This window comes from Hipposideros armiger, unplaced genomic scaffold, assembly GCF_001890085.2.
Source record: "Hipposideros armiger isolate ML-2016 unplaced genomic scaffold, ASM189008v1 scaffold_72, whole genome shotgun sequence".
NCBI classification, from domain to species: Eukaryota; Metazoa; Chordata; class Mammalia; order Chiroptera; family Hipposideridae; genus Hipposideros; species Hipposideros armiger.
Window position 1 is genome coordinate 4,460,236 of NW_017731422.1, and position 24,009 is coordinate 4,484,244.

General features: G+C 54.0%; 1 protein-coding gene across 3 annotated transcripts; it reads right to left on the minus strand.

Annotated features, from left to right (window-relative positions):
• Nucleotides 1-1,418: 1,418 nt before the first annotated feature.
• MDFI (MyoD family inhibitor) lies at nucleotides 1,419-17,433 on the minus strand. Of its 3 annotated transcripts, none has more exons than XM_019642650.1 (5): nucleotides 17,214-17,433; nucleotides 15,576-15,662; nucleotides 8,133-8,315; nucleotides 4,892-5,116; nucleotides 1,419-2,316 (listed from the first exon to the last, which is right to left on the minus strand). In XM_019642650.1, exons 2-5 carry the CDS (start codon nucleotides 15,649-15,651, stop codon nucleotides 2,060-2,062), a joined length of 741 nt encoding a protein of 246 aa, XP_019498195.1. In that variant the 5' UTR covers nucleotides 15,652-15,662; nucleotides 17,214-17,433; the 3' UTR covers nucleotides 1,419-2,059. The 3 variants fall into 3 exon arrangements, with proteins under 3 accessions (XP_019498195.1, XP_019498196.1, XP_019498194.1); XM_019642651.1 differs by lacking the exon at nucleotides 17,214-17,433 and adding an exon at nucleotides 16,681-16,855; XM_019642649.1 differs by lacking the exon at nucleotides 17,214-17,433 and adding an exon at nucleotides 15,803-16,002.
• Between the last annotated feature and the right edge of the window lie 6,576 nt (nucleotides 17,434-24,009).

Consider the following 24,009-nt stretch of genomic DNA (forward strand, 5'->3'; position numbering starts at 1 on the left):
CATGCTACCTTACTACAGAGAAAGAAATGGAAGGGACTCAGCGGGGCGCTGGGTAACTGGATTGTGGCTCCTCCCTCAGTGAAACTCCTGATAAGGAAGGTTCCCCAAGAAGAGTGGTTAAGTGATAAACACAGTGCAGGGCTGTTCTGTGTATAGGATTTTGGTATTTTTGTTTAAAAAAAAATACATGTAAGTGCTCGTATATTAGACTTTTGAACATTTTGTACCTTGGGCATGGAATAACTGCAAAAAATTGCGATAAATAAATGAACATTGGCGGGGGGGCTGTGAAGAGATGGGGCTTCTCTGGTGGCTTTGATCCTGACTATGTGACCCTGGGCGGGTGACTTCCTCTCTGTGTCCTGATTTTCCTATGTGGTCCAAGAGGTCAGAGAACCTTGATGTTGGCAAAGCGAGGCCTGTGTTCACGTGCATGAGTGGGCGGGGTGGGGCAGAGGGGTGTGACGGTGGGGAGAGTCCCTCTCACCACGTCATATTGCCTCCTCCTGTTGCAACTGCAGCCCACTGCCAAGGCCATGGGCTGCTGCTTCCTCATGACATTCCTTAAGAGTTCAGATTTCATCTGGCCCTTTTTCTGCGCTCTCTCCTTTCTTCCAGAACCCTCCAGACCACTGCAGACTTTGTTTGCCAATTTCCCATGAGGTCTCCACTTTTCAAGGCTTTCTTCAGCCATGTCTTCTCCTCAGGACAATCCAAGTCTAACCACAAGGTGTCCTCTCACTCACCCTGGACCTCCCTGGCTTGCTTTCAGGGGCAGGATGGGGTGGGAGGGGCTCAGTCCACTCCTTCTCCCCCCTTTCCCCCACCCCCAGCCCTGCAGTACTCAGGTCTGCCTCTCCCCCTGCACAGTAAGAGCCCTGGACACATGGCCTCTGAGACTCCTGCCAGTTTCTTCTTTCCCAAGTCCCCTGGCAGTTGGGGACAACTGAAGCCGGGCCACGTAACCACTACTCAAGCCATACCCACTTCCCAGTGCAGTCCAAGCGCAAGCCCAGGCTGTGCCAGGCCCAGGGTTGCCCCCACTCCAGGCATGGCTGTGCCACTGACATAGGCGCCACTGTGCGCCTTGGAGCCGTCACGGGAAGGGCTTCAAGAAGTTGAAGTTGGAGTCAGCAGGAGATTAATTAATCAAAACTCGAACACATCTGTTGTTAATTAATTCTATGCCTCGGATTAACTCTTTCCTTTCCGGGCTTCCCTTCCCTTTGGCAGGAAGAGGGAAATACTGGCGGCAAGCTGGCACCCCCTTTCCTTCCCTCCCTTAGCAGGGAGCATGAATGAGGAACGGGAGGGATCCCAGAGGGCATCCCTCTGGGTGCTTTGCAGGGGGGCTGAGGGGCGTGTTTGCCTTTTAGAGTCGTGGTCCATGGACATTACTCATGAGTCCTGAGGAAATCTGAAATGAACAAATATCTTTATGTACAGCAACAAATAGAACAGACCCTCCCTGCATGCCCTCGCTCTCCCCTTCCAGTCTTCTTTCTACCATTCCATTCCCACTCCCGCTCTGCCCCAGCTCCAAGCCCAGCCCTGCCAGCTCGGGTCACTGTATGGGTCAGGCCCCCACAAGAGCCCGGGAAAGGAGACCAGGGAGGGGCTTGGCTGAGGACCGGGTGGGGACGGGGTGTCTCTTTTCACATTTTGCTGTTCTCTAAGCCTGGGGCGGCAGCAGGAGGCGGCACCAGGAGCAGTGAGAGGTAGAGAAGCGCACAGCCCCGCCCATCCCTCCCCCGCCCCCACGTTCCTGCCGCCTCCCCCAATTTTCACAGTGTTCTGCAGCCCAGGCAGCTGGTTCAGGAGCGGTTCTGACCCTAGCCCTCCCCGACGAGAAGTCCTCGGTGCTGTCTGTCCCTTGTAACCAGCAGCAGAACGGGCTCTCTGCAGTGGGCCCAGCTTCTGTGACTGAGGCGGCCTCCGGAGCGCCCCGCCCCCCTTCTCACTGGGCCGGGATTCTGCAAAGGCACTGGGTGGGGGACGGAGGACCAGGGGAAGGGGCTGATGGAGCTTGGTGCGACGGCCCTGTGGGAATCTCGGCGGGTCAGGAGGAGAAGCAGAGCCCGCAGCACTCCATGCAGATCTCCAGGCAGTCAGCCGACTCGCAGCAGGCGTCCAGGATGCCACAGTCCAGGTCGCAGGGCAGGTCGCAGTCGGCACACTCGCCGGAGCCGCAGCAGCAGCAGCAGAGGCACGAGTCCTCGGAGCTGCAGGAGCCGCACGTGGCGCAGTCCAGGACAATGTTGCACAGCGTCAGGAACTCGCAGAACAGGCAGGACAGGATGCAGTGCACGCAGCAGTCTGAGGTGGGCGGGGCCGGGGGAGAGAGCAGGTGAGATAGGCCGGGGCTGGGGACCCAGCCACAGCGGTGGGGTCACTGAGTGCCCAGTGCTCGGCAGCAATTAAGCTCATACAGCCCACACACAGCTCCATGAAGTGGGGACTGTAAGAAGCCCCACCTAGGCAGAGAGAGTGACTTACACACACCTACCCGGTAAGTTGCAGAGTGAGGGTTCAGCCCAGGCAGTGGGGTCCTGAGGCCCTGCTCTTAACGACCCCCTGAGTCAATTATTTAACAAACACGGAGTGACAACATACATGTTCCAGGCACTGTTCTAAGTGCTGGGCATGAATGAAACTCATTTAAGCTTGCAACAACCCCACTCTACAGATGAAGGAACTGAGGCAGAGAAGTCACTTGAAAATATATCCAGAATCCTACCACTCTGCTAATCTCTGCAAGGGGGACTGCAACAGCCTCCTCACTGGCCTCACCACCAACAGTGTGACTTTCCCTCCCAGAATCTACACCCCTCACAGTGGGCCCATGAAAAACTTCCATGGGATTCTGCCCCTTCTGTGCTCAGAACCCTCCAGTGGCTTCCACCTCACAGGAGTAAAAGCTGAAGAGCTCACCATGGCCCCCACACCCACACGTGATCTGGTCCCCCTGGATCACAGCTGTTGCCACACTGGCTGTTCCTGGTCCTGCAGGCACTGCTTCCAACCCCCTACCTGGAATGCTCTTGCGCCACATAAACGCTCTGCTCTCTCCCTCCTCTCCCTCACTCCCCAAATGCCACCCTCTTTAATACTGCAACCTGCCCACCCCACTGCAGCACCCCCATCCCCTTGCCCTGGCCTGCTTCACCTGTCCCCCATAGGACTTATCACCTCCCACCACACGACCCAGCTTTCTCCTCCTACTAAAATATAAGCTCCGGAAGACAGGCACCTTTGTCTATTTTCATCACTGGTTTGTTACAAGTCCCTAGAACAGTGCCCAGCACATTGTAGATGCTGAGTAAATAAATGGTCGGTGAATTAATGCATGAGCCCGCCCTTGGGCACCCAGCACTGGTTAAGTGGTGAGGCTGGGAACTGAGCCCAGGCAGGCTGGCTCTGGAGTCCATGCTCAGAAGCGCTTAGTGTGCTGAGCCGGCACCCCTCCCAGTGGCCAGGCCATGGGGCAGAGTGTCCAGTTCCCCTGACTTGGTGGGCCCCTGGCACAAGCTGGTCCTGTGGGGGTCTCACACTGCCATGGAAGGTCTGACTCCCCCAGCCCTTTTCTGTGCGGAGGGAGTGGGGTCTTGTGCAGCTGGAACCTCCGTAATCTATCTGCAAACTGGATAAGGGCGTTCTCTTCCAGTGCAAACCTGATGAGGTCACTACCTTTTTGAAGGCCCTTCAATGGCTCCCTATTGCCTTCTAGATACCATCTAGGTCCACTGCAAGGTTTATAAGGCATCCCCCACCCCAAGCCCCTGCCTGCCTGGAGTCTCACCTCCTACCATTCCTCACCTTGAACTTCATAAACTAGCCACACTCGCCATTTCTCACCTCTGCTCACACTGCCTGGCTAGATCCTACTACTCAACCTTTAAAGCTTGCTCAGACTCCTCCAGAGCCTTCCTAGACTCGCCTCCCCAGCTTTCTGGGCTGGAGAGGGTTCTCATAATCCCTTGTGAGTGGCTTCATCACTGTATTTATCACACCACACAATGATTACCTGTTGTGTTTCTCATGAGAGCTTCACGAGGTCATCGAGTGGGTATCCAGCACATAGCAGATGCTTAGTGCACTTTAAATGAATGAACTACCTCTTTCACAAATTATACTGTTGGGCAGAATCTACTCTGCAGGGTGGGAAGGTTTATGAACAGGTTATGTGCACATGTGCGCACTGAATCCTGTTGGCAGAGGACCAGGCCAGAGTCCCCCATATGGACAGGAATCACTTAAAAATTCTGGGGTGAAGGTCAAGCACGACTGAGCTACAGGCAGCTGTCACTCATGTTGAAGTGATGCCTGATGGGGTTGGGGGAGCTGGCTGCCCAGCGTGGCCCTGCAGAGAATGCCTGTGTTGCAGAAACAATGGCTGGTATATCTGGGACCTCTGACCTCCCATTGCATCTTGCAGCCCCTGCCCCACCCCCAATGAAAAACCTGATATGCATCATTTTTTTCTGCTAAGTGTTCCGCTCTCACTCAGCAGATGGCCCACTCCTTGAGGAAAACGTCTGTTTCCAGAAATGGGGTGGCTGAAGCTGGATCCGCCCAGATGGCTCCATCCCTTGTTACGGCAGCTCTCGGCGAGCAGTGGTCGGAAGGGGTCGGCTTTGAGAACACAGGTATGTTTCAGTTTAGCCAACGACCTGTGCAAGGTCCTTCAGTTTGAGTCTTGGCATCAGATTCCCTGAAGGCTTATTAAAACCCAGCCTCCTGCCCCACCCAGAGGTTCAGGTCCAGTGGGCCTGGCATGGGGCTGAGACTGCACTTGTAACCGGAAACCCACTGAAGATGTTGCTGGTGCCTGCATCATGCCGGAAGGACCCTGGCTTTGGAGGGCCCTCCTAGGGAGAAGGGGGGCACTTACCTTCCTGTGCCTGGAGAGGGATCTGGGAGGCAGCCGATTTGGTGCTGCCCTTGCTTTTCCTGCTGCCCTGGCTGGCAAGAGATGGGTGTGCTTGCAACTTCCGGTGGGTCTTGGGGCCACCCAGGGCACCATTCCCCGCCTGCCTGGCGCCGCCCAGCTCTGAGGGGTGGCCAGAGCCATTCGCCAGTAGTGGGGTGCAGCCCAAGGGGTTCCCCTGAGGCTGGCCTGGAGAAATGACAAGAAAGGGCGATGGGGGCAAGGTGGGGGGCCACCCAGCTTCTCAGAGCTCTGCTCTAATCCTGCCTACTTCCTTCTTACAGGCTGCCGAGCCGGACTTGTATTCTGCAGATGGGGAAACTGAGGCCCAGGCAGCAGGACTGACTTGCCCAGAGGCACGCCATGAAACAGAAGCAGAGTGGAGCCTAGCTCCTGACTCCCGGGCCAGTGCTCATTCCAGAAAAGACAGAGGTGCAAGGCAAGGGGGAGGGCTCAGAGCCCCGCACCCCGTTTTCTTACTGCACATGGAATCTGTTCTCCTGCTCTTGGTGTCCTGGGATTTTGGCAAAAGTGGCAGTAGCTGGAGGTGAAGGAACAGGGGCAGTTTGGCTGGGGTGGGAAGGACAGCAGTGAAGCAGTTAACCTTCACCTCGGCCTCTGCCAAGCCCCCAGCTATTTTTGCCCTTCGTGTGCTGGGTGAGTTATTAGAAACATCTGTTTGGAGATGAACGCCTGGCCCTGGAATCCGGGGGCTCCTTACAGCAGCCCCTCTATCTGCAGCTCCTCCACACCCCTGCCCCATTGGCCTCTGTGCGGGTGTGGGGGGGGGGCTGGCAGAGGAGTTTGTTGAGGGGCCCTTAAAGTCTGGGTGAGGAGGGAGAGAAGAAGGAAAGACGGAGGCTCCTGAGGCCAGGAACCCCTGAGTTCCCATCCCAAGCTGAGGGACATCAGCTTTATCAGTGGGGTGCAAGGAAGCTGGCCCCGGAGATGTCCCAAAGCACCTAGTTCTTTCCTTCACCTCATTTAAGTTTGCTCGCCTGAAAGGCACAGTTCTGTTCTCAAGACATGAAGGCAGGTGTGTGTGTGTGTGTGTGTGTGTGTGTGTGTGTGTGTGTGTGTGTGTGTTGGGGGAGGGGGCTGAAAAGGGAACATGGAGAGCTCTGGGACCCCTCAGCTGCTCAGGGCAGGACCTGGGCACTTGTGGGCAGGATCCTTGGGCCCTGAGGACCTCTGCAATTATGGGGAACTTCCATCTCTCAGGCGCTGGGCTCTCCAACTGCCTCCAGGCCTGGCTTCTGTATCTGAACTATGGTAGGAAGAGATGGGGGCGGGGTAGGGAGGCTGGAGGCTGAGGAGAGGGGATGGAGGCCTCCTGCCACGCCTGAGGGGCCTGGATCTCCTAGCAATGGTACTAGTCACACCACTGAGCACGTACTGCATGTCAGCTGCTTGCATGCTAATTATTCTCTCTGAATCCTCTCAATATGTCCCTACAGGGCTGTGTCCTCCTTATACAGATGAGGAAACTGAGTCCCAGAAGGTATGGTAACTTGTCCAAGGTCACACTGCTAGTAGGTGTCTGAGATGGACCAACCTAGAGGCTAAAACCTGGGGCTAAGAGTACAGAGACGCAAGGAGGCGGGCAGAGGTTGGGAGACAAGGGACTGGGGAATAAGGTGCTACTATCACAATCATTATGCTTATAACTAATAGTTCATATGGTTACTATTGAGTGGTTACTTAGGTGCCAGGCACAGTGCAAAGAGCTTTATGTGTAGTAACTTCTTTAAGGATCATGATAGATTATCAGCCTCATTTCACAGATGAAGAAACTGAGGCCCAGAGAGGATACATCTTGCCCAAAGACTCCACAGCTAGGAAGTGGAGGGGGAGGGCATGGAGATTGGGAGAAAGGAGCAGCGGAGGACAAGGTGGGGAGTCAGGAGGAGGATGAAGACCAGGCGCTGGAGAGGCTCCATGCTGGGAGAGGTGTGGCTGGTGCCTGCATCTGGGTAAACAGGGTAAGGCCATGGGAAGTCGCCAGGCCTGAATCACCATGCCCCCACCTCCTGGCCCCACGGGGGTGACTAGGCTGAATCCTTGGCCAGCTTTGATGCCCCCTGCCCTGCTGCCTAAACATGGGCACAGTGACCAGAAGGCAGGCATGTGTGGTGAGCTGAGGGCCCTGGGGGGGGGGGAATGTGTGCAGACACAGAGCTCGCCTGTGGCCATAGCTGTGGGGTGGTCACAGGGACTGAGTCACAGAGCAAACACTCAGGGCCCATAGACACAGGAGCATCTGTCCAGCTCCCACTCAGGCCCCCTCCTCCATGGCCATGGAGCTGACCTCTTTCTCTCAATTCTGCTGGTGGGTGTGTCTGGAGGAGGCTGAGGGCAGTGCGCTAGCAGGATTTAGTAACCCTGACTTCCAGGGAGTCCAACTTTGCCCCAGATGCCCTGCCTGAAGGCAGCTCCCGCTCCGTGTGCCAACTAGGCAGGCAGGCAGAGGGAAGAGCACTGGGCCTGGAGACCTAGGTCCCCCAGCTTGTATCCAGGGTGAGTGGTCCTCTGCACCTCAGTTTCCTTGTCTGTAAAATGGGCTTGGTGGTGACTAGCCTGCTGCCTCGCTGCAGGCTGATGTGGAGAGCACGTGGGATCATGCAGGGAAAGAAAGTTGGAAGGTGCAAATGTGTCTACAGATTTGGTAATTAATAATTACAAAATGATTCTGGCTGCCTCATCTCCTACTTTTGAGGGTGTGGGTAGAGCAGTCTCTTCCTCCCAGGACCTCCTTGGAGACCTAGAGCCAAGCTGGGAAGGGAGCTAAATTTTGTTCCTTTCTCTGCCCAAACTGGAGGCTTCTCTCCTTCCTTTTGCCCTCGATACCCTGAAGCATGGTGCTATGCCAGGCTCTAGCTGCCTGCTTTGGGTCCCCCGCTCTCTTCCTGAGGTGAGGGTGCCTCTTTCCATACAGCCTCATGCTCTCTTGTCTTAAACCATGTTGCCATGCGCATGCTCATTTTGAACTAATTTTATACTAGTCATTCTGTGGAGATCTTCTTCCTTAAGACAGAAAGAACAGTGACAGTGTCATACACCTTTCCACTGCCCACACTTCAGGGTCCTAGCCTTGTGCTAGGCTCCCACGGGCATCTACTGCTTTTTGCCAGCCCACCCGGATTGGATTCCCTAATACAACCCCTATGTGTTGCCACCCCGATCCCCTGGCCCCGCTAGGACTCACATGTCACAGCTTCTGTGGGGACATCGAGGTCAGTGCTGTCCAGGGCCTGGGGTGCCCCAGAGCCATTGCCTTGGGGCATGGGGGTTGCCGCCTCCTCCAGGGAGCCCTCCTCCACTGCTGCCTCCACAGGGCGAGTGGATGCTGTCCCTACCTCCAGCCCAGGCAGGAGGGATGGGGTCTGGGCTGGGGAAAAAGCAGACGACCGAGGTGTATTTTCCTGGTGCTCAGCCCTGGTCCCCTTTTCCCAGCCCGGAATGCTGTGAGCCCTCATTCTTGGTCTCTTTGTACCAGTTACCCAGCCTTTACCCTATTTGGCGCCAGTTCCAGGCTCCAAAATAGAAAGCTCCCAAACCACAATGTGTGAGTGAGCAAGGGTGTGAGTGTGTGCATGTGTGTGTGTGTCTGTGCATGTGTGTGCATGCCCGTGTGTGTGCGGTGTCAGGGAAGTGGGGAGACGAGGCCAAAACACAGTGCAGGAGAGAACAGACAGGTGGTCAGCGATGGAGAGATAGGGACAGGCATCAAGAGTGACAGGGAGAGGGAAAGCATCCAAGGGACAGCAAAAGGGACAGGGAAGCAAAGAGAGATAGCGCATCAGAAGGCAGGGAGATTGGGCACGCAAGGAGAGAGTCCCCGAAACCCGGTGACAGACAGCCTAGGACAGGAGGGAAGCTCAACCATAGAGTGAAAGTCAGCGATGAAGAGGGAGATAAAGACAGGGTCGGAGGCAGAGGCGAAAGAGAAGGGAACGCGACACAGACAGAACGAGAGGGAGACAGACAGTGAGAAATTGGGTCAGAGAGAGAGGATGACAGCAAGAGAAAGAGACAGAGAAAACCTGGTGTGACGAGAAGGATGGGCCTGAGGTGGAGGGGCTGCAGGCAGGAAGAGGGACAGGGAGACGGCCAGAGAGGACTGGGAAGAGGTGGACCGCAGCCACATGTAATTACAGTGACGGGCTCAGCCTTCTGTGCACAGTGGGCGGAAGGAAGGAATGGAGCCACCTTCAAACCCACAGCTCCTGAGGCAGCAGGACTCGGCCCCCTGGGCCCAAAGGGAAGAAGGTTAGGGGGATGGGAGGTGGAGAACAGAGGCAGAGAGGGGCCCCGGTTCCCACATCCTCAGTCACCAGGGTATGGGAAGGCTGAGGTGTGGTAGGGAGGAGGGTGAAGGCAGGGGCCATGGGGTCAGGGGTCAGGCTGGGCAATTATGGGGTGCAGGGTGCAACCTGAGCCTCTCCTCAGACCCCAGGTTGTGCACTTGGAAATGACAGAGGCCTCAAGAGGGTGCCCCCCCCACATGCCATATTGGGAGCAGGGGACACAGAAATAGGAGACTCAGAGGGACACAGAGACCAAATGGGCACAGGCAAAGGAGAGCAACATAGAGAGACAGAGAAAGATGAGGAGAAAGGGTGGTGAAACCGAGAGTGAAAGATCTGCAGCCAGGCGAACACACCACACAGAGACCAAGAGAGAGACACACCCTGAGGGACCGAGGGATAGAGAGACACAGACTGGGAAATAGAAATGAATCAACCACGGAGAACAGAGGAGCTTATGTGTGGAGTCCTTCTCTGAGCCGTCTCCAAGTGTTGGGGTGGGGGTGGGGGGTGGGAGCAGGGAGGAGGGAGGTACTTAGAGGGATTGATTAAGTCTGGATCTGGAGGATGGGGACATCCTGAGGGGAGGGGACAATTCAGGCGCTCAGCTGCCTCCCTGGGTCCTGAGCAACCCTCTGTGGCTTCTGACTTGCAGAGACCCCTGAGAAATCCTGTTCCAAAGACCCTGGCCTCCCATTGCCCGGGGGATAGAGGCCCCAGAGGCCCCAAGTGGGCAGCACAGAGCGCCGCAGGCCCAAGCAGGCGGCTCAGACCTGCCGAGGGCAAACCACAGGCTCTGCCGGAGACGGGAGCTGAGGCCAGGAGGCAGGAGGGGCCGGAGATACCAGAGTTAAGGGTTGGGAAGCCCTCACAGTGCCCACTGCTGCTCCAGGGAGGCAGGGGTGGGTTCCTCCAGCCCCATCCAAACTTTGGGCCTGTTGAGAGCCCCTGTTACCACCTAGGCTAAGGAAAGAAGTCAAATATCTTTTGGAAGATCACAGGTTTGGACAAGGAAGAGCAGGCGAGTGGAGATGACACCCAGGGAGGAGAAATGTATCCTGCTAGGTGGCACCTCTCCAACCCTGAGCCTGGTCTGCAGCAGCTCAGACCAGGTTGTTCATGAAGGGGGAGGCTCAGGGTTGGGTCCTAATTCCCTGGAAGGGAAGGGCCCTGCCCAGCTCCAGCCTCTGGCCCAGAGGCATCTTGCCATGGACCTGAACCAGGAGCACTGACTTTCCCATGTGGTAAAATGAAAAAGGCCTGAGCAAGGAGCTGTAAGATCCAAACCTTGGTTTTTCCCAGTTACCAGCTTGGGCAAGTTCCCAGGACTTGGGTTACCTCGTGTGTGTAAAGGGGTGGTCCTAACGCTTATCCCTCAGGGTGTCAGAGTCAGTGAAATGCTCAGCAGTGTTCTGGCCTGCAGGGGCCATTCATGTACCTGTACCCTTGCACCCAGCCACCCAGCTACCTGCCCTCCTTCCGCTCCCTCCCATCCTGCCTTCCTCACTCCCTCCTTCCCTCCTGTGCTGTTTGGTTTCACATTTATTAAGTAGCTACAATGCATTAGCAATATATTAAGAAAACTGGGCAGACCAAATGAGAAAGGACACTGCCTCAGGAGTTCTGTGTCAAGGTGGGGTAGGGAACAGTCACACACACTGGAGGGCAGAGTGACAGTAGGGACATCTGCAAGAACTGTGGAAGCACAAAAGATGGGCACTTATCCCGTGTGCGTGTGCGTGTGTGTGTGTGTGTGTGTGGTGAGGGGGTGAGGGGGGTCGGGGGACAGGGCTAGGAGGCTTCCTGGAGAAGGCAATGCCTACACTAGGTCTTGAATAATCAGTCAGCAAAGAAGGGGAAAGGTCATTTCAAGAAGGGCATCAGGAACCAAGATCCCAGGGTAAACAGCTGCAGTGTGAACAAGGGAAATGATGGCCGTGTGGTGCTGTTGAGGTCGGTGCACCTACAACGATAGCTGGGGCCTGGTGCACCTGTGGTCCCTTCCTAGGCTTTCTTCTGAGGTCATGGGGGTACACAGGGGTGACCCTGTCAGTCTTGCAGTAGAATGAGCCAGATTGTAGCTCTCTGGGCCCCCAGGATTGGAAAGAGAGGAAGGCAAGAAAGAGGGTTAGGGAGACTGGTCCCCATCTCCACCCTCTTCTCCCATTGTCACCACTTTCTGGGCACCTCTCCTAATAGTCACCTTGAGGACTGACAACCTTGAATCTCTTGGGAACAGGAGATTATAGACAGCACAGACTAACTCCTGCAGGAAACCTGCCATTCTAGGGTGAGCATCAGACCTTGGAACGAAACCCGGAAAGAGAATCCAGACCAATCATCTTGACCTGGAAATACAGAGGGAGAGTTCTCCTGGGGTCAGCAGGGGCAGCAGAGGGGACCCAGCAGTCTCCTGAAAGAGCGACGCCGAGGGCAGGAGAGGAAAGTGTGCTGAGTGCCCAGAGACCTGGAGACAGAATGAGAAGGAATAAGAAGTGGCAGAAAGACCTGATCTGCGAATGAGACGCTGCCCAGAGGGCCCCGGTGCCAAGATGCTGGACCAAGAAAGAGCTCGTGCCAGGAGCACATGGAGCAAAAAAGCCAGACAAGAGGCAGAGCCTAAGTAAGTGCTCAACCGTCAGGAGACCAGAAGAGCCCAGTTTTCCTCTTGTGACCATGAGACCCTGCTGTTCAGGGGAGAATGTCTCTGAGGAAAAACGCCCAAAGGGTGTCTAAGAGGGTAGAAATGTGGAGTAGGATGGAGGGAAAGGCGGCCAGCAGAGGCCAAGGTCAGCTATGTGGCTGTGCAATTTGTGTTCCGCATAAAGGCGCCTGCCAAGGGGGGCATGGTTGGGGCTGGAGACCCTGGATTGGCCCCGTCCTCCTGGGGATGCCATCTGCTCAGTCAGCTGCATACCTGCTCCATCTGACCAGAGGGTCATCTTTTTCTAATGTGCACAGGGTCCATAATACTGGTGGTGTCTCTGAGCAGAAACCCCAGCCCTGAACCTCTCTCAAGGGTCCCTCCCCATCTACAAGGGGGAAACACAGAAAGGCAACAGCCCCTTTGCCTCAACATACTGTCATCCCTAGCACAAGATAAGGTTCTGAGTTCAATGCCCTGAGTTCTGGAAAGAGCCCCAGGAGGGAGTGGAAAATCATGTTTATATCCAGCAGCTCAGAAGGGAAGGCTGAGAGACTCACAACCTCAGCAGGGACCCTATGGGCTTCCTCTGCCTGCTATCCACCAAGTTGGGAACCAAGAAGGAGTGGGGGACCACTTCCAGATGGGATGGGTTCACTCCAAGCCTGGAAGTGCCTACAGGGCCCTTATTCCAGAGCTCCAATGCCTGGTCCCTTATGCCCAGCAGTCTCTACTGACTTTGTGGACAGTGGATCTAGGCTTTGTCCTTGGAGCTCTGACCATCTCTGGAGAGAGAGGGCAAGGATCTGACCTGCTCAGAGAGTGGTGACTGGAACCCCACACTCCAATTTTCCTTAGCCTGATTTTCAAGGCCTCAGTCAACATCTTCAACCTAATCAACAGACAAGAATCCTGCGTTCCAGGCAGACTGACCTCTCCATGGCCCCAGGCTATCACCGTGCCTTCGGACAAATCCACCGATGCTTAGATTGTTCCTTTTGACCACAAGGTCCTACCGTTCTCTTCTCCCGCTCCCCAAATCCAACCCATCCTTCATGACTCAACTCAAGCTTCACCTCTTCCTCTAGACAGCCTTCCCTGAGCCCTGAGGCAACAGTCCTGAGTGGCCCACTTACTAAGAACTTAGTCCTCAGCATCCCCTATCAATGAGAACTTGGTAGTGGAGTCTTGGCTCCTCGACCAGACTGAAGCCTCCTCAGCACTCTCCCTTGGGGCCGTGTCAGCGTTCATCTCTGCACCACAGTGGGTACTCGGCAAATTTCTGTCCATGAGGACTGAGCTCTGGAGTTTGGAATGCCCCGGGTCAGGGAAGGAGAGACACCAAGAGAGGATTAGGGGTGGCACCTGGCTCTGAACCCCAAGGAGGCGAGAATGTGGACTCGCTTGCTACTCGTGACATATTGGTCACAGTCCCAGGCTGCCACCAGGCCAAGGACTGGAGAGGGCCTGAGCTGGCCAGTTAGGCTGTGTCGGGTTGGTGTTATTTTAGGTCTGAAGGCTCCAATTCCCCAGGAAATTCAATTTAGAACCAAGCGCAGGAATGTGACGCCCCAGTGCTGGGCAGAAATCTGCTGTGGGTTAGGAAGCCAGGCTTTGGGTCTCTCGGGGGTGGGCGGTGAGAGGCCACTGGGGGCGCCAAGGGTGTGGGGGCTTGGCCACCTGCCCCAGCCAGAGCGGCCCTTCACCTCATCTTCATCTTAGGCGCTGAGGGAGGAGCTGTTCCCTGGCTGTCCTGCCAGCAGGGCCCCTGGGGGCAGCACTGTGGCCTTGCTGTTCTGTCGGTGCTCAGCAGGGAGCGTGGGGGATTCTGGTCTCAGATTCAGGCGTCTGTGGGGTTTTGGCTGGGTCTCCTGCGGTTTGGGCTTCCTGGGCAGCAGCCTCATTCTCCCAAGGCGGCAGAGCCAGGCCTCCTCATGTTATGAAAGCCACATTGTCTAGCCCAGCCCAGGCTGGGGAGGGGGCTCGCTGGGCGCTGGGGGGCCTCAAGTTACAGCCTAGGGCTTGACCCTCCCAGTGGCCCACCAGGCCCTTGTCCCTTGCACATTTAGCTCAATCCTCTCCCTGTGAGGCTAAGAATGGGTCGCACAGGGGAGAGGATCTTGCAAAGGGGTAGTGGAGCAGAGAGCAGAGAAAACAGATAAGCAGAGGAAGAAAGCAGGGAAGTGGCAGGAAGGGAGGGAAGCGGGAAGCTGAGAGAGGAGGAGTGAGGCGGGGAGAGAGGCTGAGAAGGAGAGAGAAGGTTCCCAGACACAGAGAAGGAGCCTTCCCAGCCCCCTACCTCTAGCTCCCTCCAGGCTGAAGGACCCTAGTTCTTGGAGGAGCTTGCTCTCAGAGGGCCCTGCTCCAGGGGCCCACAGAGAGGAGAGAATCTCAGGGTTAGCAGGGGTGTGCAGCAGATTCCTTAGTGTCATCCATTTACTGGCCCCTGGCCAGACACCTCCCACTTCTCCTCACTCTGCTCTAGGCGACCCCCCACCTCCACAGCTCCAGGCATCCGGAGTGCCAGTGTCAGCGTCCTCACCAGGTAGACCAGGGGAGCTGAGACAGGCCTCTCCAAACAGGCAGACAAACCCCTAAGGGCGGATGTGGAGACTGAGGCCAAAGAGGGGAAGGAACTTGTCCAAGGCCACGCAGGGAGTTAGTGTCAGAGGTCCAGGACCAGACCTTTATTACTCAGATACTCAAAGAGGGGAGAAAGACAGAGTGGGGGGCGGGTGAACAGACAGCAAAAGAATCAGACTCACCTAGAGCTGGGATTCAAGTCATGAAACCTGGGCCTATACTCCTGCATCCCACCCTCCGAAAAAAAATCCCAGAAGTTCCGGATTTCTCCCAGACTCTGTGTTCCATTGTGAGCCTCGCTCACATCTGCACAGTGAGAAGGACTGAGAGCCTTCTACCATAGGGCTCTCACCCTCAGGGAGTCACAAGCCCTCCCAGGGTAGGAAGGCTCCTTCAAGAATCCTGGGGAGGTTACAACCCCTGTAAATTGGGGGAAGGGGCAAAGTATGGTGTGTATGGGGTGTGTGTGTGTGTGTGTGTGTGTGTGTGTGTGTGTGTGCGCGCGCACGCGCTCACGCGCGGGCGTTAGCAGGGTAGGAGCGGTGGGGACTGGCCAGGCCCCAGTGGGGAGGAAGGCGAGCGAGAGGAGATGGCAACGAGGCGAGGGGCCTCGTAGTATGGCCGCTTTTTGCGGACAAAAGTTTTCGGGAATCGCTGGGCTCTGGCTGGGTTGGGGGAAGGGAAGGAGAGAAAGGCTCATACCCCCAACCCTACTTGAGGCCCCCCAAAATATTTACACACTGAGCAGAAACAGTTGAGACACAAATCCCTGACAGACAGACACTGCGGTGTGTGTGTGTGTGTGTGTGTGTGTGTGTGTGTGTGTGTGTGTGTGTCTGGTGTTGGGAGTGGGGGGATTTGGAGCCAACTTGGCACAGCCGCCGCCTGCGTTCCGGCCCTGCCCCCATCATCCCAGCCTTACGTTTTCCTTGGACCCGGTCCGCGATAGCCAGACCCCCTCACCCCACCTCCAGTCAAGCTCCCCGAAACCATCTCCTCTAGTCTTAGGGAGAGGGGGGAGAATGAACACACCCCACCACCAAGTCGCCTACCCCGTTTGCGTCTGAGCCTCGCTGTCCACCCCCCCTCAAACCCCCCCCCTCCGGCGTCTTACCTGGGCCCGGGGCTGCGCTGGGGGCTTCATGGGGTGCGTCGCAGTGAGGGGGGCGCTGGCCACTCACCTGGGACATCGGCCCGGGACCTGCGGAAAACAAGGCTCAGTGGGCGGGGCCGACCTCCCCTCCGCGCGTGCTGGGAAAGGGGCACTGGCGAGGGGTGATCCAGCCGCAGGCGCGCGCCTCCCCCCCCCCCCAGTTCCAGCGCGGCCACTGACTAACTTACTGGTGCAAACCGTGCGCTCCTTTCTGCCCCACCAGGATCACCGCGCAGGGCCTGCCATGCGCGCCTGCCCAGGGCGCCCCCGCCGAGGGGCCACGCGGCTCCCTGGTGCCCGCCCAGCACCCCCTCCCCTCTCACTCGCGCCGTTCTCCCATTTCGGCGCCAGCTCGAGCCGCGCGCCCCCTTCCTTCTTCCTTTTCTCCCTCCAGCCCCCTCGCTCCTCCCCTGCTCGCCGCTCCCTTCCCTTCTTTCCCTGGCCCACCCTCTCTCCGCCCCCTCCTCGTCTTCCTCGTCGCACCCCCACCACGTCCCTTCCCCCGCGCCCGGCTCGGCGCTGCCTGGGCCGGACACGTCTGTCCGCGGGGCGCCGCGGCCCAAGCCCCCACAGGAAGCTGGCTCGGCGCGTTTCCTCTGCGCTCGCAGAGCTGGGCTCCAGTCTCCCCAAATCCCTGCCCCCCCAGTCCCAGCGTCCCGAGGGGCTGCAGAGGGGGCTGCGCGTTCTCCTTCGCCTGTCCTAAACTCTGCAAAAGTTTTCGGAAAGTCAGGAGAACGAGAGAGAGAGAGAGAAACTACTGTGAACACAACCACCTCTGGCCAATTGTCAAAGTAATTGTGGCCCCCGAATCTTGTTGTCCCAAAGATAGGAGCGATCAAGTTCCTCAAGCTCCCCTTTGCCCACACCCTCCGTCCCCGCCCCAGGTCCTGCGCCGGGTGCCGGGGGTCTGGGGCTCACAAACTTCGTGCCCACCCCGTCAGAGGTTGTCTCTCCGGGAAATCCGGTTATGATGAGCTGACCCCCCGAGTCCTCTAACAGCTCTGAGCATCCCTAATCCCCCCCACCCCTGCCAGCTGTGCGTGGGAATTTGGTTCAGAAAACCAACTTTGGAAGCGAAGAGAGCTTCTCCGAGTTCAACCCTTCTTTTGGCTCCAGAATGGAATCCGAGGCCTTCCAAATTGCGGGTGCGCGGGGGGGAAAGGAGAGAGAAGGGGCCCTTCCAGGCGGAGACAGCTGGGCGGCACATCTGGAATTGCGAGCTGGGTCCCTCCTCAGGGCCCTAGGAAGACGCCCCTGCTAGACAGCCCAAGAAGGTTCAAGGACCCACATCATGACCCCGGGACCAGGTCCCCGAAAATGGGGGAGGGCACGGAGCCTGCGGCCCGCCGGGTGGGGCTGGGCGGACCGGTGGGATGATCCTCCCATGGGGCCGCCCGCTGGGGTGACAGCGTCTTGGCCACACTTGACCGGGCCGCCTCGGAGCCGCGTCTGGGCTCCCCACCACGAGGGCCAGTGAGCAATTAGGGAGGCGGCGGCGGCGGCGGCGCCAGGCCAGTTCTCCCCGTCCCGCGGAAGCGGGGGCCTGGGACGCAGGGGTCTGAGTGAGGGACTCTCCCAACCCCCGCGGGCGTTACTTACCACGCTCGAAGATCCTCGCAGCGCCGTGGTGGCCAGGGCCGCCGTGGTCCCACGGCGTCCTCCACGTTCTCGCCACCCGCGCCCGCGTCCCCCACGATGAGCCCAGGTGGCTGCGGCCGGAAGAGGGGGCCCCGGGTCAGGAGGAGGGGGTCCTGCTCCCGGGGCCGGGCTGCCTGCTGCGGGGGCCTGGCCTGGCGCCTCCCGGAGCCAGCCCGGAGCAGGCTGCAGTGTGGGAGCTCTGGAGAACGGGGTGGACTCCCCCTTCCTGGCAAGGGCTGAGTCACCGGGACGCGCCCGCGCCGGGGCCTGGCGACTGCTTCATTCTTACCGGCTTACCTGGGCTCGCGGGCTGGGCCTCACCCACCTCTAAGGGTAGGGTAGGAGGTAAGGGGGGTAGGCATTGTCTCTGTGTGTCCTCTCCTGCATATAGGGCGTCCTCCCCAACCACAGACCTTAGCGCTACACCCCGTCCCTTCTCAATCTCTATCCAGGGCCCCCAAACTCTGAGTCAGCCTCGTTCCCCAGCCTTAGAGTCCAGAGTCGCCTGCTTGAGCTCAGAAGTCCTCTGAATCTGGCCCAGTACTAATGTGTCTAGTTTGCTGGAAATGTAAAATATGCTTTAAATGTAATCCCACATGCTGGTTATACAAACGTGCTCAGTTTGTGAAAATTCAACAAGCTGAACATTTCAGCTACATGCACTTTTTTGTGTATTACACTTGATTAAAAGTTTTTAAAAAGCAACACTCATTAAAATCAACCTTCCACAACAGAGCACAGTAAGGGGTGATGGCCAGGTGATGGGCCTTGGAATGGGTCTCCAGTTCAGACCCCAGCTTCACCATCCACAGTTTTCCTCCAGGAAGTCCCATCACCAATCTAAGCCCCAAGAGGGGTGAACACTGGGGTCCTTATTGGGGAACCCAATCATTTCATTGTTATCCAGGACCAGGACTAGGTTGAGGTAAGTGGGGCACTTGCCTAAGGTGCAGAATTTAGAAGGGTGACAAGATAAATAATATTGTAATCCAATGATTTTTTTTTTTTTAAGATTTTTATTGGGGAATTGGGGGAAGGGGAACAGACAAGTTGCTGTTGTTTTGCTCTTCAGTCTAGTTGTGGAGGATGTTGCTTCACTGGCCCAAGTTGGCACCATCATTGCGCTCTTCCCCAGGTGAGGCAGATCAGTCGCCTGCTTCTGGACGGCCGCTCACTGCGGCTGCTGGCCGCTCACGCTGGCTGCTGGCTACACACGGTAGCCCATGGCAACCCACTGCCACAGGGGCTGCAGCCTACACTGTTGCTGGTGACTCAAGGCAACCCAGCTCCAGGTTGAGCTGTTGTTCAGCATCTTAGTTGTAGAGGGCAGTGTCACTGGCCCTCATATGTGGGATCCAAACCAGGGCCCTCTGGCGTCCCAAGCCAGCTCTTAACCATCGCGCCACTCGGCCGGCCCAATGTAATCCAATAATTTTTTAAAAATAAAATTACAGCTCTGCCTGTCAGGTGCCTATTTTTATAAATAAAGTTTTATTGGAACCAGGGCTGGGGTTAGAGAGAAAGGAGAGGGAGGATCGTGTTAAGTTTAGGGTTAGATCCTGTCTTTATTTAAAATGTGGGCTTTTTGTTCATCATGGGTTTTTTTTTTGTATTAATTTTGATTTTTAGATATATTGCAAGAAATTATTGTTTATCTTAATTACTGATGTTTTTGGTGCCCCTTTAAGTTTTGGATGTGAGCCAAGTGCCTCACTCTAACCCTTATACACTTCACCTTAGTCCCTGGCCTATTACTGTTTCTTCCTGAAAGACCTGTCTAGGATCCCAGGGTAAATGAACAGAGGTGGAAGTTGCCCTCCATCACACACACACAACACTAGGTAGACTCTGTACCCAACCCTGGGCTAGATTTCCTGGGGCCTACTGATTAGTTCAGAGTAAAATGCAAAGTCCTTACGATGACCTTCAAGCTTCACGAGCGGGGCTCTACCTGCCTTGGCTTTCAACTCCCTCACTCATTCGCTTCTAGCCCTGCTGCTTCCTGAGTTTTTTTGTTTTGTTTTGTTTTGTTTTGTTTTTAATTTGCCTCATGTGCTTGCCTCAGGGCCTTTGTACTTGCCCTTCCCTCTGCCCAGAATGTGCTTCCCCTAGATAGTCGCATGGCCCCCTTCCTCATTTCCTTATTTCCTCTGTTTATGTCACCTTCTCAGAGAGGCCATCCCAGACCCCTCACTCTTTGTCTCGGCTTGATTGCTTTTCATAGACCTTTTCACCACTTTTCCTCTTATATATTTGCTTGTTTCTGGGTAGAATGAAAGCTCCAGGAAAGAGGGGACTTTGTCTTGCCTGCTAGTGTCGTCCCTAGAATTGTATCTGTCACAGAGAGCTCAATAAATAGTTCCAGTTTCGCACATGGGAAATAAGAGGCCAGAGAGGGGAAGGGACTACTGCAAGTCATGTAATGAATTAATGGCAGGAGTGACTTAATGGCAACATCGTACTAAATCTCAGGTTTCCAGACTGTCAACCCAGTGCTCTTTCCTGCCTCCCAGTCTCATCCTCACCCTCCATCCCCAGAGCCCTCCAGGCAACCAAGGGTGACAGCGACTGCACAGCTCTCTTATACAGTCCTTTCCACACAATGCACTCCCCAGGCCTGGCCATGCTCCAGCCCCTGGCGTCCACCCAGCCCCAGCGTCCAGCAGGCATGCACAGCTTTTCCCGGCTGGCTTCCTGTCTCTGGCACAGGGCCAGTCGGCGGGCTGGACTGGGTTCCACAGCTGGACCACAGCTGTGGTCTCCGCCTTGCCCTGGAGAATGGCGGACAGCACACTGTGACACAACTGCCCCGCAGAGGGCAGTGTAGAAGGGGGTGTGTTTGTGTGTAGTGGGGGGAAGCTGCTGGGTAGGGACTGAGAACTTTTAGCTCCCCTCACCGACTCCTTCCCTGAAGAGCACTGAGTGGGGAACGGAGCTTTAATTCCCTCCCCCTTCCTTAAGAAAATGGCATGCAATGGGGTGAGGAGAGCTCTGAGCCCCTAGCCTGATTCTATCCTTTTTAACCCCTGGTGATGGGAGATAACAGTGGCGTGTCACATTCAGTAAACATGATTTGGGTATGCTCTATATACCAGCCCCTTGCTAGATGTTTCTAGATTTGTTGCTTCCTTTAATGCCCACATAATCCAGATATAGATGAGGAAACTGAGGCACTTGCCCATGGCTATACAACTAGTAGTGGGTGGTCCTGCGACTTACACCCCATTTTCTGAGGCCAAATGCAGTGCTCATTCCAACACCCTATACAGCCTTTAGCCTTATAGAGAATTGTGATATTCCCGGCTGCTGAAGATGGAGACATGGCCCCACACACCCCTCCTCTGTCTCATTGGTATTTGGAGCACCAGGAACTTGGCAGAGGGTAGTAGGAAGAGTGGGGCTTCATTTGGGGTCATGGAGGCCCAGCTTGGCTCCTGGCTCAGTCACTTCTACCTAGCTATATGATTTCAAGCAAATTATTTGAAAACTCTGAGCTTCCGGTTCTTCTGTGTAAACCTGGGAGGATAGTTCCTACCTCTCAATTGAGGGGAGAACTGAGTGACCACCTGGTACAACAGTGTCTTCTCAGTAAATGTTCACTTTTGCCCAGTGTTTCTCTCCACCATGCTCACACAGCAGCAAGTGAGCGTCAGAGAGCATGTCTATTAGTGTGAATCTTTTTTTTTTAATTAAAGTTTATTGGGGTGACAATGGGTAGTAAAGTTACATAGGTTTCAGGTGTACAATTCTATAATACATCCTCTATATATTACATCGTGTGTTCACCACCCAGAGTCAGTGAATCTTATGTACAAACCCTTGGACGCCGCTTAGTCTGCGGTAGGCACAGTCCACAGCACTTTACACAAATTAACCAGTTTAATATTCACAATATTAAATATCAATTAATATAAATACCCATATTTTACAGAGGTGGAAACCAAAGTACAGAGAGGTCAAGCTACTTGCTGATGCCCACAGCCCTCCAAGGCGGGAGGGAGGTGGCTCAAATTCTCACTGATCCTCCACTCTCAGAGAGGACCTCTTCCCCTTCATCCTCGTGGTAAGTTAATGAAATCTGGGCTATTAATCACACAGAAATGTCTTCATGCTGGAGCCTCCAAACTTTTTTTTTTAAGTAATTCAACTTTATAGCAATTATAAATAAATTTTCTGGTCAGTGCCAGCATTTGGATTTTTTAAAAATAGACTTTTTTTTTTTAGCACAGTTTTAAATTCATAGCAAAATTCAGTGGAAAGTACAAAGATTTCTCATATGACCCTCGCACAAACACACAGCCTCCCCACTATCACCATCCTGCACCACAGCGCCATATTTTTTGCAATCGATGAATTTACATGGTCACATCATAATCACCCAAAGTCCATAGTTTACACTAGGGTTACTCTTGGTAGTGTAGTCTGTGGGGTTTTTGTTTGTTTGTTTTAAAGATTTTATTGAGGAATTGGGAAAGGGGGACATTGTGTTGTTCCAGGACCCATCAGCTCCAAGTCAAATTGTTGTCCTTCAATCTTAGTTGTGGAGGGCGCAAGCTCAGCTCCAAGTCCAGTTGCCGCTTTCAATCTAGTTGCAGCAGGGGACAGCCCACCATCGCATGTGGGAGTTAAACCGGTAACCTTGTTGTTAGGAGCACGCGCTCTCACCAGCTGAGCCATTCGGCCGCCCATTGGCAGCTCAGCTCAGGAGCAGCTTACTGGCCCGTATGGGAATCGAACCAACAACCCTGTTGCTCAGAGCTTGCGCTCTAACCAACTGAGCCACCCGGCCTGCCCCTATTCTGTGGGTTTTCACAAATGTATAATAACACATATCCACCATTATAGTGTCATACAGAATAGTTTCACTGCCGTAAATATCCTCTGTGCTTCACCTATTCATCCCTCTCTGCTAAGTGCTGGCAACCACTGATCTTTTTACTCTCTCCATAGTTTTGTCTTTTCCAGAATGTCATACAGTTGGAATCATATACTGTGTAGAATTTTCAGGTTGGCTTCTTTCACGTAGTAATATGTATCTAATGTTCTTTCATGTCTTTTAATGGCTTGATGGCTCATTTGTTTTTAGCGTTGAATAACATTCCATTGTCTGGATGTACAAAAGTTTATTTATCCATTTTCCTACTAAAGACATCTTCGTTGCTTCCAAGTTTTGGCAATTATGAATAAAGCTACATAAACATTCATGTATAAGTTTTTGTGTGTAGACATAAGTTTTCAGCTCATTTGATAAATACCAAGGAGTGTGATTGCTGGATTGTACAGTGAGAGAATGTTCAATTTAGTAAAAAGCCACTAAACTGTCTTCCAAAGTGGCTGTACCATTTTCCATTCCTACCAGCAATGATTGAAAGTTCCTGTTGCTTCACATCCTCACCGGCATTTGATGTCAATATTCCAGATTTTTGCCATTTGAATAGATGTGCAGTGGTATCTTGAGGGAGACCAGCTCCTGCAGGTCTAGGGGTTCCCTCAGGTGGAGGCAGAGTCGGTGAGGAAAAAATGCACGGAGACACAGGAGCACTTTCTCAAGAAGTGTCTCACTTTATTTTACAGCATGCCCCTTTTTATACTGGACAGTTTAACCGTTGTTCCATTAGTATCAGGGTTTTACTTCCTCATAATTCGTATGCTCCAGGGTACAGCTATACCTTTTCTATGCTAAAGACTAACTTATCCCAACTACGCCCAAATCCCTCCACCTACAATTACTACACCACGGCATAATCGCCTAAAGGATGGTTACCATGACCACCCAACATTTATTCTAAAAACTATTGTCTAAACAGGATCTTAAGATTTACAGGGTGTGTACTTTGACCTTTACTAAGAGACTAGTAGTGTGACTAAAATTACCTTTAGTGTATAAAATAGAATTATTGTGATATATCTATTAGAAGGGGTGTAAGATCTTCATCCTACTGGGGGGGCATCCAAAGGGGAATTTAAATTCTTTAAGATATAAAGCGGTATCTGTTTCTCAGTCAGAGCTTCAGAATTTGTCACAATTGGAGTGTGCTTGGCCATGTCAGATACTGAGGCGCAGACGGCTCCTGGCAGTATCTCATTATTGCTTTAATTTGCATTTCCCTGATGACATATGATGTTGAGCATCTTTTCATATACTTGTTTGCAATCTATGTATCTTCTTCAGTGAGGTGTCTTTTCAGGTCTTTTGTCCATTTTTTTAATTGGGTGGCTCGTTTTCTTACTGTTGAATTTTAAGAGTTCTTTGTATATTTTGGATAACAGTCCTTCATCAGATAGCTGTTTTGCAGATATTTTCTCCCAGTTTGTGGCTTGTCTTCTCATTCTCTTGAAAGTGTCTTTTGCAGAACAAAAGTTTTTAGTTTTAATAAAGTCCAGCTTATTAATTATTGCTTTCATGGGCCCTTTCGTGTTGTGTCTAAAATGTCATTGCCAAACCCAAGATCATGTAGTTTTCCCCTATGTTATCTTTTAGGAGTTTTATGGTTTTGCATTTTCATTTAGGTTTATGGTTCATTTTGAGTTAATTTTTGTGAAACATGTAAGGTCTGTGTCTAGATTCACTGTTTTGCATGTGGATGTCCAGTTGTTCTAGCACCATTTGTTGAAAAGATTATCTTTGCTCCATTGTATTGCTTTCACTCCTTTGTCAAAGATGAGTTGACTATATTAATGTGGGTCTATTTCTGGGCTCTCTGTTCTGTTCCATTCATCTATTTGTCTATTATTTCACCAATTCTACACTGTCTTG